The 13,385-nt window shown below is 39.1% G+C and overlaps 1 protein-coding gene across 1 annotated transcript in view; it reads right to left on the minus strand.

Moving 5' to 3' along the window:
• The window catches only part of srpx2 (sushi-repeat containing protein X-linked 2), a 53,620-nt gene that overhangs the window by 24,820 nt on the left and 15,415 nt on the right, over window positions 1–13,385 (minus strand). The window contains exon 3 of the mRNA XM_052021417.1: window positions 7,032–7,115. Within this exon, the coding sequence (XP_051877377.1) occupies window positions 7,032–7,115 (84 nt within the window). The remainder of the gene's footprint in view (window positions 1–7,031; window positions 7,116–13,385) is intronic.

Genomic DNA, 13,385 nt, shown 5'->3' on the forward strand with positions numbered 1-13,385 from the left:
GATCACCCCTCATTCTTCTAAACTCCAGCGAGTACAGGCCCAGCACCATCAAACACTCCTCATATGTTAACCCTTTCATCCCTGGGATCTTTCTCGTAAACCTCCTCTGGACCCTCTCCGATGCCAGCACATCTTTCCTTAGATATGTGATCTGACCAATGCCTTATAAAGCCTCAGCATTACATCCTTGCTTTTATATTCTAGTCCTCTCGAAAATGAATGTTAACATTGCATTTGCCTTCCTTACTACCGACTCAACTTGCAAGTTAACCACTAGAGAATCCTGTACTAGGACTCCCAAGTCCCTTTGCACCTCCGATTTCTGAATTCTCTCCCAGTGTAGAAAATAGTCTACACCTTTATTTTTTCTACCAAAATGATCACTATACACTTCCCTACACTGTATTCTATCTGGCACTTCTTTGCGTTCTCTCTCAATCTGTCCAAGTCCTTCTGCAGACTCCCTGCTTCCTCAACACTACCTGCCCCTCCACCTAGTTTTGTATTATCTGCAAACTTGGCCACAAAGCCAACAATTCCGTCATTCAGATCATTAACATATAATGTGAAAAGTAGCGAACCCAACACCAACCCCTGAGGAACACCACTAGTCACCAGCAGCCAACTAGAAAAGGCCTCTTATTCCCATTCTTTGCCTTCTGCTAGTCAGCCAATCTTCTATCCAAGCTAGTACCTTTCCTGTAATAGCATGTGCTATCTTGTTTAGCAGCCTCATGTGCAGCACCTTGCCAAAGACCTTCTGAAAATCCAAGTAAACAACATCCACCAACTCTCCTTTGTTTATCCTGTTTCTTACTTCCTCAAAGAATTCTAAGAGATTTATCAGGCATGATCTCCCCTTAAGGAAACCATGCTGACTTCGGCTTATTTTATCATGTGCTTTCAAGTACCCCAGAACCTCATGCTTACTAGTGGACTCTAAAGTATTACCCACCACTGAAGTCAGGCTAATCGGCCTATAACTTCCTGTCTTTTGCCTCCCTCCCTTCTTAAAGAGTGGATGACATTTGCGATTTTCCAGTCCTCTGGAACCATTCTTGACTCGATTCTTGAAAGATCACTACTAATGCCTCCACAATCTCTTCAGCTACCTCTTTCAGAACCCTGGGGTGCAGTCAATCCGGGCCAGGTGACTTTTCCACCTTCAGACCTTTCAGTTTCCCAAGCACCTTCTCTACACTCACTTCTGCCCCGACTCTCTTGAATTTCTGGCATGTTGCTGGTGTTTTCCACAGTGAAGACTAATGCAAAATACTTATTCAGTTCATCTGCCATTTCTTTGTTCCCCATTACTAGCATCATTTTTCAACGGTCTGATGTCTACTCTTGCCTCTTTTACTCTTTACATTTCTGAAAAAACTTTTGGTATCCTCTTTTATATTATTGGCTAATTTACCTTCATATTTCATCTTTTCTCTCCTTATTGCTTTTTTAGTTGCCTTCTGTTGGTTTTTAAAACCTTCCCAATCCTCTGGCTTCCCACTAATTTTTGCAATATTGTATGCCCTCCCTTTTGCTTTTATGCTGTCTTTGACTTCCCTTGTCAGTCACGGTTGCCTCATCCTCTGTTAGAATATAATAATCATTTTGAGGATAATCTGATTATGACAATGATTGAAAACCCCAAGTCATTTCTCATTTCTCCTCCATTTCCTTCCACTTCATTTGCCCCTTGGCTAAAGCATGACAATTGGCCAAATTGGCCCCAAACAAGTTAAAAGGGAAAAAGAAACGGGTGAAATGAATAATTCATTGATAAGTGTGGTTGGTAACAAAACCATGAGACAGAACTCACACATGCCATTGCCCTCCAGTATCTTAACCATGTGGCTGTTTATCATGCATGTGTAATGGCTGTCCTTAAGTTAATTAGCCCCGAGTACAGCACAGTGCATCCCAATTCTGCTTTCACCAAACATCAGTATGTACTCACTTTTGACCAGGGGTAAAGGGAAATGATTGTGTTCTCTCTCTGGAGTCCTGAATGCCAGTTGCATTCCCCCTTTTGCCATTGTAGCTGAAATCTGATAGTTTAGAAAAGTGGGGATTGAATTTAGGCCTATACCTCAGCTACAGGTGGCTTTTAGTACCTGAACTAGCAGGAAACCGAAAGGTGTTATCTCCAAGGTTTTGTATATTGTGTAAGATGATTCAAATAGTTGTAGTTTCACATAGTGGTGATAATGATCATCACAAGATGACGAGATACTTAAAGATGAGGAAGACAATTTAGCTCACATTAATTCATCAAACTAGAAGAACGCTCTTGCATTATTTCATTGTTTTGCAAATGTATTTGGTTTTATACTTCCACCATCATCCACAGTAGCCCATTCCAGTTTTTGAAAATAACCAGCTGAGATCTTTATAAAAGTTATTTTTCTTTACTTTTCTGAAACATTGCTTCCTCCCATAACTTACTTCAAAATAATATTCCAGAATTAATTTTATCATACCATTTCCTATTCTATCTCTAGAAGATTTCCCTTCCTTTTACATCACCATTCCTTCCTCATGGATCTGATAACAGAAATCAGTCTTATGGTCTTCTACTGCACTGCTTCAAATGCTTGAATATTTCCCCAGACTCTTATCAAATATGTAAAAGTTATAACAGGAAATCAAGCCATTCAATCCAACCTATCAGAGAGATATTTACCTTCTAGTCACGTTCACCCACCCAGATCCCAAATAATCTTCTGCCTCTCAACTTTTATTCATTCATCATTCAATTTAATCTTGAACATTGATATTGTTTCTGCCTCACATGCAAACTGTGGAAATCAATTCCACAGCATGTTAGTCTCCATACAAGGAAAATTTCCTTGCCCTCTGATCCAGTTGTCTTACTTTTAATGTTCACCTTTACCCACTCAGTCTCAACTACTTGAAATAGTCTGCTTCTAAATACCCTGACCTATCTGCTCATAATATTAAGCATTTCAGTCACTTATCAGTTAGCGTGGAGCCTAATATCCTGCACACAATAGTCTTAAGGTCATATTAAGGGTTTATATAGTCTACCAATTACTTCCTGGACACTACATTTTATTCTTCTTGTGATAGAACTTTGAATTGCCAAAGTGCTTAAGTGTGGGCTGTACATACAGTATTGTATATTGCAATAGTCAATTGATGGTCTTGATTGCTGCAACTACTTAAATTCATAGATCTCCTTCCATTTACATCCTTTGCTGTTTTTATTCCATTCATTTGATACTTGTGTCCTTATTTCATAATTTTTGAACTGTTTTCTTCATTTTGGCATTATCAACCACTTGGCACTGAGTTGTCAAAAGGTACTCTATGTAAATAGTTTCAGTGCCAGGTCATAAGCACCCCATTTAATACCCCTCATTTTGAGGTAATACAACTAATACTCTTAAACCATTTTAATACATTTAAACCATACTTTTAAACCTTTTATTCTGAATCCTTACTGCTTTGACATTAGCTAATAGACTTTCATGAAGGTTAATACCAAATGCCTTTTGGAAGTCCAGGTATTCTGTCTCTTAGGGTTTCCACAGTCTATCAACATTTTGAATTATTTCGTTGCACCTGTTGCATCACCATTGCAGCTGTGTTGGTTAAATGGGAATCACATATAACAGTCACTTCATTTGCATTATCTTTTGTGGTATTCTGAAGGTATTTCCTGTGGTCAGAGCCTAAAGTTTTAACAAACTTAGAGGTCCCTTTGGCAATCTAATCCAGCACTATAATTGGTAATGCATATAAATATGACTTTATTACTGATTGGTTTATACCGATATGACTCAGTTTGTCTCCAGTATGAAAACTCCTGGTTGGTGGTACTGTGTTTAGCTCAGTATTGCTCTATTACAGGTGCAAGTCCAAACCACTTCAGGAAGTACAATTGTAACAGCAGTTTAAACTCTGAAAAACACTGAGCCCTATTCTCTACTGGCAAGTGCAAGTTAGTAGATGTCAGCAAAGCAACATTGGGATGTTAATGTACTGGAAGCAGTTCAGAGGAGGTTTACTGGACTAGTACCTGCAGCAGTGGGTTGCGCTATGGATAAGATTGGAAAGACCAGGTTGTATCCGTTGCAGTTCAGAAGAGTGAGAGAGGACTTGACTGAAATTTATAATATCCTGAAAGACGTTGATAGGGTGGATATGGAGAGGGTTTTTCCTCTTGCAAAATAATCTAAAACTGGATCCATGGTTTAAAAGTAGGAGGTCATTCATTTAAAATAGAGGTGAGGCTTTCTTTATATCTGTAGAAGATTTTGAATCCTTGCAATGCTCTTCCTCAAAAGGCATGGAAGTAGAGCCTATGAATATTTTTAAAGCAGAGGTAGCTGAATACTGAAAAAGCAATCGGTGAAATAGGTAGGAATGGAGAGTTGAGCTTGTAATCAGATCAGCCATGAAATTATTAAATGGCAGACCAAGCTTGAGGAGCCATTTGGCCTGTTCCTGCTCTTAATTCATACATTTGTATGTTCAGATCTATTAACATTCATGATTTCCATCTCATTCGCAGTGATGATGCCACCATGCTGTGGCATGCAAAAGTTTGGGCACCCCTGGTCAAAATTTCTGTGAAAATACTGTGAATAGTTAAGTGAGTAGAAGATGAACTGATCTCCGAAAGTCAAAGTTAAAGATGAAACATACTTTTCAACATTTTAAGCAAGATTACGGTATTATTTTTGTTCTGTACAATTTTAGAGTGAAAAAAGGAAAGGAGCACAATGCAAAAGTTTGGGCACCTCAAGAGATTTGAGCTCTCAGATAACTTTTACTACGGTCTCAGACCTTCATTAGCTTTTCAGGGCTATGGCTTGTTCACAGTCATCGTTAGGAAAGGCCAGGTGCTGCAAATTTCAAAGCTTTATAAATATCCTCACTCCTCAAACCTTGTCCCAACAATCAGCAGCCATGGGCTCCTCTAAGCAGCTGCCTAGCACTCTGAAAATTAAAATAAATGATGCCTACAAAGCAGGAGAAGGCTACAAGAAGATAGCAAAGCATTTTCAGGTAGCCGTTTCCTCAGTTCATAATGTAATTAAGAAATGGCAGTTAACAGGAACAGTGGAGGTCAAGTTGAGGTCTGGAAGACCAAGAAAACTTTCTGAGACAACTGCTCGTGGGATTGCTAGAAAGGCAAATCAAAACCCCTGTTTGACTGCAAAAGACCTTCAGGAAGATTTAGCAGACTCTGGAGTGGTGGTGCACTGTTCTACCGTGCAGCGACATCTGTACAAATATGACCTTCATGGAAGAGTCATCAGAAGAAAACCTTTCCTGCGTCCTCACCACAAACTGCAAACTTCTGACGCTGAAAAGGAACATCTAAACAAGCCTGATGCATTTTGGAAACAAGTCCTGTGGGCTGAAGTTAAAATAGAACTTTTTGGCTGCAATGGGCAAAGGTATGTTTGGAGAAAAAAGGGTGCAGAATTTCATGAAAAGAACACCTCTCCAACTGTTAAGCACGGGGGTGAATCAATCATGCTTTGGGCTTGTGTTGCAGCCAGTGGCACAGGGAACATTTCACTGGTAGAGGGAAGAATGAATTCAATTAAATACCAGCAAATTCTGGAAGCAAACATCACACCATCTGTAAAAAAAAGCCGAAGATGAAAAGAGGATGGCTTCTACAACAGGATAACAATCCTAAACACACCTCAAAATCCACAATGGACTACCTCAAGAGGCACAAGCTGAAGGTTTTGCCATGGCCCTCACAGTCCCCTGACCTAAACATCACCAAAAATCTGTGGATAGACCTCAAAAGAGCAGTGCATTGCAAGACAGCCCAAGAATCTCACAGAACTAGAAGCCTTTTGCAAGGAAGAATGGAGTAAGATCCCCCAAACAAGAATTGAAAGACTCTTAGCTGGCTACAGAAAGCATTTACAAGCTGCGATACTTGCCAGAGGGGGTGTTACTAAGTACTGACCATGCAGAGTGCCCAAACTTTTGCTTCAGGCCCTTTTCTTTTTTTGTTATTTTGGAACTGTAAAAGATGGAAATAAAAAAAGTAATCTTGCTTAACATATTAAAGAAATGTGTCATCTTTAACTTTATGCCTTTTGGAAATCAGGTCATCTTTTACTGGCTTAGCTATTCATAGTAACAGAAATTTTGACCAGGGGTGCCCAAACTTTTGCATGCCACTGTATGTTCGGATCTATTAACATTCATCATTTCCATCTCATTCACAGTGACAATGCCACCATGCTGCCAGTGTTGAGATCTTTTGCAAAGTTCAAAATTGAACTTGGAACTATAAGAGAGCAGAGCAGCTAGAGGATTGTGCTTCAGATTTTGATTATTTTATTGCAGAGGAAAATTCACTGAATTCAATTGCCTCATAGCTCTAGGTGAAAGTAATTGGGAAACAAAAGTTTAATTTATTTTGCTTATCATCTCTACTTCTTTTGGAGCAGAAATTCTGCTGAATCCTTTCAAATACAGGCAACTGGTCGCCACTAATTAAAAATAATGACAATATTTTTGGAGTATTGTCAATGTTGTTAATTTTTAATCAACATATACCAACTATAAGAAAATTCTGTTCTGATTATTATTGTGATGGTGTTACTCCAATCAATACCTTCCCTAAATTTTTAGTTTGAAACTCATTTTTTGCAACTGGCTAGCAACTTTATACCGATATGAAGTAAGCAGAAAACCCCATTGCTGTGCACTCTGAATCTGTACTAGTCCACATAAACTAGAAAGTGGAAAGTATAGATTTTTCAATCCAACTCTCATGTGCATCACGACCTGAATGTTTTTTGGTCACGTTTATCAACTCATACTTTATATCACAGAAAACTGTGGAGATAAGTCATCTATTTGGAGATAAGTTTTCTTCATAAGTTCCCAACATTTTCATAATAAAATAGTACATGGGCATCAATTTTGTTTTCATTTATATTAATAGCATAATGTGACTAGAATTAAAATAATTTGACAATTAAGTCAGAGAAGATATTACAGACCTATGTCACTATAAATAATCAGCTTACCTTTATAATTCAAGTGATAACTGCTTTCGGTATATTGAACTCTATAATCAACATCATGGCTTCCAGCATAAGAATATCCAGATCCTAGGGGAAAAAAATCAATATGATTGATACACTTTTATATCTCATTCAGCATGCAGCTCCCATTCGCATAGACTTCAACATTCAGCAATATTTTATGGTGGTAGAACTTACCACAGTAGTACTCATTATCTTGAGAAGATGATAAACTGCTTCCCTTTGGAGTCATGTTGGACTTCACCACAACAGGAGAAATTTGAAGAGAATCAATTCTCTGTGGCAGGTTCTATAAACTGATTTATGATTCATACAGATTTGTAGCACATCAGTTGAATCAGGATTAGTCAAAATGACATTTTGACAAAGCCAAGAGAGAAAAACTGTCACTTTGCATAGACATAGTAGGATGTCTGACATCCATGAATCATTTTGGCATATTAAATGCAGCTTCTTTCCACTTAGCTCCAGATAATGTAAAGTTCTAATGAACAAGATAGACTTACTAGGTCAAGCAACAAGAAGATTCTCAATGCTTTGTTGTGTCAACTAAAATATGCAATTATTTGGAAATTATAATGTGACTGGGCTGGGAGGGGGATTAGATTCACATGGTCAAGGGAAAGTTATGTCCCGGGTTCAAATTGCCCAGGTTGAATACTCAGTCACACGTTCCATACCCAGGGCCAAGCAAAAAGAAGCAGGCACCATCAGCTGTGGCCTTTATAAAGCTATCTATTGAAGTGGTTCCTGGCATTGTGGGATTATGCAGCGTCATTTCATTTAATTTACAACACAAATGCCAATATCAAGGCTTCTGTGATCAACAGCACTGTAACGTAAGCAGGTAACTGAAGCAAAACATTTCTGAAAGGCAAGGCCAATTCTGCTGTTTATCTTTTATCGCAACCATTCCAGAGTCAAGTTCTTAATATGTTATTCGTGATGCTTTTATTTTAGAGGACAGCATTCCTGGCAGATGTATACCTCATCTATCAATTCCACCTGCAACAATGTGGCCTCTTCTGAGCAGGTGGCATTGCAGAAAAATGTGGATCAATGAACTGGCTCTGGATTAAGTGCCTTTTATTGGAACAAGTTAAGCACTGGCAAGTTCTCTGAAATTTTATTCTTCTCTATCCAAGCTTTCCATATTACACCATGGGACATGGAGACTGTATCTAGACACTTGCTCAACAAGGCACATAGCCAGGTGGAGCCTGCCTCTTGAGAACAGAACCACCTTTTGTAGACACACTTTTCAACCTGAATTCGTTCATTCATTATCTGAAATATTTGGCACCATTCCCTATGGGAAAATTTCTGCTACAGCTGTATAGCTAAATTAAAAACAAGCTGTTGCTAAAATGTTTAATATTTTACTATGTAGTGAATAAGAAAATCTCAGACTTCCCTACCATCCATACCCAAGGTCTCTAAATATGTTCCAATAGGCGCCAGAAAGTAGTCTCTCATTTCTCCATTGTTAATATCACAGCACAATGGCACATTAATAAAGACTCTGGCAACTCACCCATTTTCCTCTATTTAATACTACCGGAATATTTATTCAGTGGGTCGGAAGTCATTCAGTCTTGGAAGGCCTGCTTTTGATTCATGATCAATGTTGAATTACTGCCCTCAGATGGAATGATGGCACTGTTGCTATGGCTATACAAAGGCCTGGATATACCACACCTGGTGCATTATGGGCAGTTCTGGGCACTACACCTTGGAAAAGATATACTGGCCTTGAGGGAGTGCAGCAGAAATCTACCAGAATTCTACCAGAACCTCAAGGGTTAAATTACAAAGCGTGATTACATATAGTAAGGTTATACTTGCTGAAATTAAGAAATTTGATAGGATGATGTTAAAGCAAAATGAACAAGTTGATGGAGAAAAGCTTTTTCCACTAGGTGTGGAGTCTAGGTCTTTCAAGACTAAGTTAGGGAACATTTCTACACACAGAGGACTGTAGTAATTTGGATCTCTTTTCTGTGGATGGCAATCAATTGCTAATTTGAATTTTGAAACTGATTGATCTTTGTTACTAAAATATATTCAAGGATATAGGGGAAAAACTGGTATATGGAGTTAGGAAACAAATCACTATGATCTCATTGAATGGCAGAATAGCTCAAATTGCTGCAAACTACACTTTTATTCCTATGTTTCAGTGGGTCCTATAATTATGGATTAGAATGAGGAAATAATTCAGGGTTTTTGTTCCTGGTTAATATCCACAGAGCCCTAAGGACATTGGGTAAGCACAGAATCAAGTTTCATTGCTTACTACTATTAACTACCACAGAAATTATGGTCCTTTGAGGCAATATATTGGTGGTAGGTTGCTGCTTTTCCTGCATTCCACAATGAGGGGCTAATATTTTTCAGGAGAGAAGAGGAGAATAACATTGAAAAATAAAGTAATAATGTCCAGGGACCAATGAACAGTGTAAGTATGTTGTTTTCTATCAGAGTGGAAGATCTCACTTTTTTTTTTACATTAAACACCATCTACCATGTCTTCATCCATTGACTTAGAATATCAATATCCCTTAAAACCTCACAAGTCACACACCCACTCAGCTTTGTGTCCTCAACAAAATTAGATATATTAGACTTGGTTTCCTTGTACAAATCATTGATATAGATTATGAAAAACTGGGACCCCAATACCAATTCCTGTGCTACCCTACTAGACACAGTGTCACAGAGTAGGAATGAATTGGTCAAACTGAATTTGACCAATTCATTCCTACTCTATGACACAAGAGACTCTGCAGATACTGGAAATCTGGAGCAACACACACAAAATGCTGGAAGAACTCTGCAGGTCAGGCAGCATCTACGGAGTGAAATAAGCAGTTTCGGGTCAAGACCCTTCATCAGGACTGTTTATTTCCCTTCATAGAAGCTGCCTGACCTGCTGAATTCCTCCAGCATTTTGTGTGTGTCATTCCTACTCTATATTCTGTCCATCAACCAAGTCTCAATCTACACCTATAAATTACCCACAACCCCACATACTCTGATTTTATTTACCCCAGTCTGGCATCATTACAAAGCCCTTCCGAAAGTCCAAATACACCATTTCAACTGGTTTGTTCTTACTTATTCTGCTAGACACAGCCCGAAAAAAAAACTCTTAGCAGATTTGTCAAAGATAATTTCCCTTTCATAAATCCATATTGTTTCTGCCTAGTCTGGTTATTGTTTTCCAATTGCCCTGATTCTCACTCCCTAATAATAAATGTTTGCATTTCTCAACATCTCATGTCAGGCTAACTGATAGTTCCTGTATTCTCCATCCTTTCTTAAATGGTATGGTTACATTTATTACAATACAATCTGTGGGAACTGCTGTAGAATCTATGGATTTTTGGAAGATTACAACCATCTCAACTGCAGTCCCTTTATTAACCTCAGGAATGCAAGGCAACAGGTCCTGTGAATTTAATTAGCTGCAAATCACATTGTTTCCTCCAATCCTTTTATTAAAATAATGCTCACTTCTTTCACCACCACTATCTCTTTGGATCTGTTGTTCGCTATTGCCAGGAAGCTTTTTGTGTCCTCTTCCATGAAGGCAAAATATTTGTTTAGTTTCTCTGTTATTTCCTTATTCCCAATGCAACTTCTCCTACCTCAGTCTGTAAGAGATCCACATTATCTATTACTTTTTTTTCCTTATCTATAGAAGGTTCTACAGTCAGTGTTCCTCATTCCTGAACCAAGCCCTTCAGGAGCTGGAAGAACAATCAATGATAACATAAAAGTTAGAAATCTGAGGGAAAAAATAGAAAGTGCTTAAAATACACAACAGCATAGACAGCATCTATGGAGACAGGAATAAATCTGTTGCTGTTTTTAAATTAAAAAAAACCTGTTCATCCCACCCTCACAAAGAAAAGTTCTTGATTTAACTTTTTCAATTCTTCATCCTTCCTGATAGCTGCCAATTGCTTACCTGACAATTGTTCCAGCTCAGGTTGGTACACCTTACCTTGCCTCTTATCTGTTCTTGTTGCCATGGTATTTATATGGCTGGTCCAGTTATTTTTTGGTCAATGGTGATCCCCAGGATGGTGTTGGTGGGGGATTCAATTCTGGTAATGCTTCTGAATTTCAGTGATAGGTGGTTAGGCTCTCTCTTGCTCGTCATTGTGAATGCCGAGCAGTTGCGGTGCAAATTTTATTCACCTATTGTCAGTCCATGTCCAAATATTGCCTTGGTCTTGCTGAATACAGGCATAGACTGCTTCATTTGCTGATGAGTTATAAATGGAGTGATCATTGTCCAATCATCTATTAACAGATTGACTTCTGATCTTATTATGGAAAGAAGGTCATTGATGAAACAGCTGAAGAATCATAACTATTATTAGTCTCACATTTCCCTCCCTCCCAAAAAATGTGTGTCTACAAGTCTATCTGATATCAGCAGGCATAGGACACTATCCTGAGAAACTCCCACAGTGTGGCTGGACTGAATGAACTCTCTCAACTGCAACCATCTTCCTTTGTGTGAGGTCTGACTCCAACTACTGAATTGTTTTCCCTCTGATCCATAGCAGCTTCAGTTCTTCCACAAGCTCATGATGCCTCACCCAGTCAATTGCTGCCTGGATATCAAGGGCAGTTACTCTCATTTTACCTCTGGTCCCAATGTAACCTAAACGGGGCACTGGTAAGCAGATTATTAGCAAGTAAGAGTCACTTGATAGCATTGTTGACAGCACCTTCTATCAATTTACTGTTGATTGAGGGTGGACTGATTGTGCAATAATTAGCTGGATTGCATTTGTTCTGCTTTTTGTGAACAGGATTATACCTGGGCAATCTTCCACATTGCAAGGTAGATGTCTCTGTTGCAATTATACTGGAAAGGCTTTGCTAAAGCAGCAGCTAGTTTGGAGCACTAGTCTTCAGCACTACAACTGAAATGTTGTCTGGTCCCATGACCTTCGCTGTATCCAGTACACAGAGCTGTTTCTTGATATCACATAGAGTTAATTGAATTGGTGAAGACTAATTTGTGTGATAGTGAAGTTCTCAGGAGGAACTGAAATCCACCAAATGATTCAAGCTGAATATTATTACAAATGCTGCAGACTTTTCCTTAGTGACTCCACCCATCATCTATTTAGTTGTCCTCCACCATTCATGTTGCAAAATTGTAGATCTTTGATACAATCCATTGATGATTGGATCAGAATCAGATTTATTATCACTGACATATATTGTGAAACTTGTTTTGCAGCAGCAGCACAGTGCAAAGACATAAAAAATACTATAAATTACAGAATAAATAAATAAATAGTGCAAAAAAAGGAATAATGAAGTAGTGTTCATGGACCATTCAGAAATCATTCAGAAGTCATTGAGTGTGGGTCTTCCCCTACACTTATCTCAGCTGCAGGTTTTCTTGTTTTGAATCCATGCAGTCCTATATTGCTCCATCACAGCGATGGCATCTTATTTTAGCTATGTACAGCCTGACTGGGTAACAGTGGCAGATTTCCTTGACACAGTGCTTTCATGATTCAGGTGGGCTTTTAATCAGTAGTTTAATTATCAATATTACTGAGACAAGTTTTCTTACACTTTTAACTGAATTTAAATTTCACAGCTGCTATGGTGGGACTTGAATTCGCATCTCTGCCGTACCCAACCACAGCCTCATCCTGATGGCCACCTTTGTGTGTGGCTGCATCAGGCTGTATTTGAAAACCAAAGTACACAGGCACCAAGTGTTGATACGTGCTGAGGTTCTACCTGACTTCAGTGTTGCAAAGGATAGGTCGGGCCCCATTGCTGCACAATGTCCCAGTTACTGGACATTGCCACACTGCCTATCTTTCGTGGAAAAGTTATTTCTGAAAAACACCTTGGACCACAAGTCCATTAGGCAGTGGTCAGCACAGAACATTCTACAGACACTGCGAGACAAAGACACAATCGATCCTGTGGGATGGTTCCCTGAGCAGACTGTCCAAATAATCTGGCAGAATGCCTCATTGCCAGAACAGCAAGCTCCAAGACCTCACTTGGCTGGCAGTAAGAGGGACCCTCCCTGTCAGATCCTTCCAACGCACACTGCCCCCAGGGCGGCCTAAATGAGGATGAGACTATCGTCCACCTCCTTGCAGACTGTGTATTTGCAAAGAAGGTCTGGAAAAGGATGTCACAGTTCATCCCGAGCAGCTGCATAAAAAGGACTCTCTGATCTACAGGCTGTTCCCAGGGATGCATACCAAGACAGATATCAAGTGCTGCTGAAAGATCATCAATTCAGTGAAAGACACTCTTTGGCCCGTCCGCAACTTGTTG

The sequence above is a fragment of the Pristis pectinata genome, chromosome 8 (assembly GCF_009764475.1).
Source record: "Pristis pectinata isolate sPriPec2 chromosome 8, sPriPec2.1.pri, whole genome shotgun sequence".
Classification (NCBI taxonomy): Eukaryota; Metazoa; Chordata; class Chondrichthyes; order Rhinopristiformes; family Pristidae; genus Pristis; species Pristis pectinata.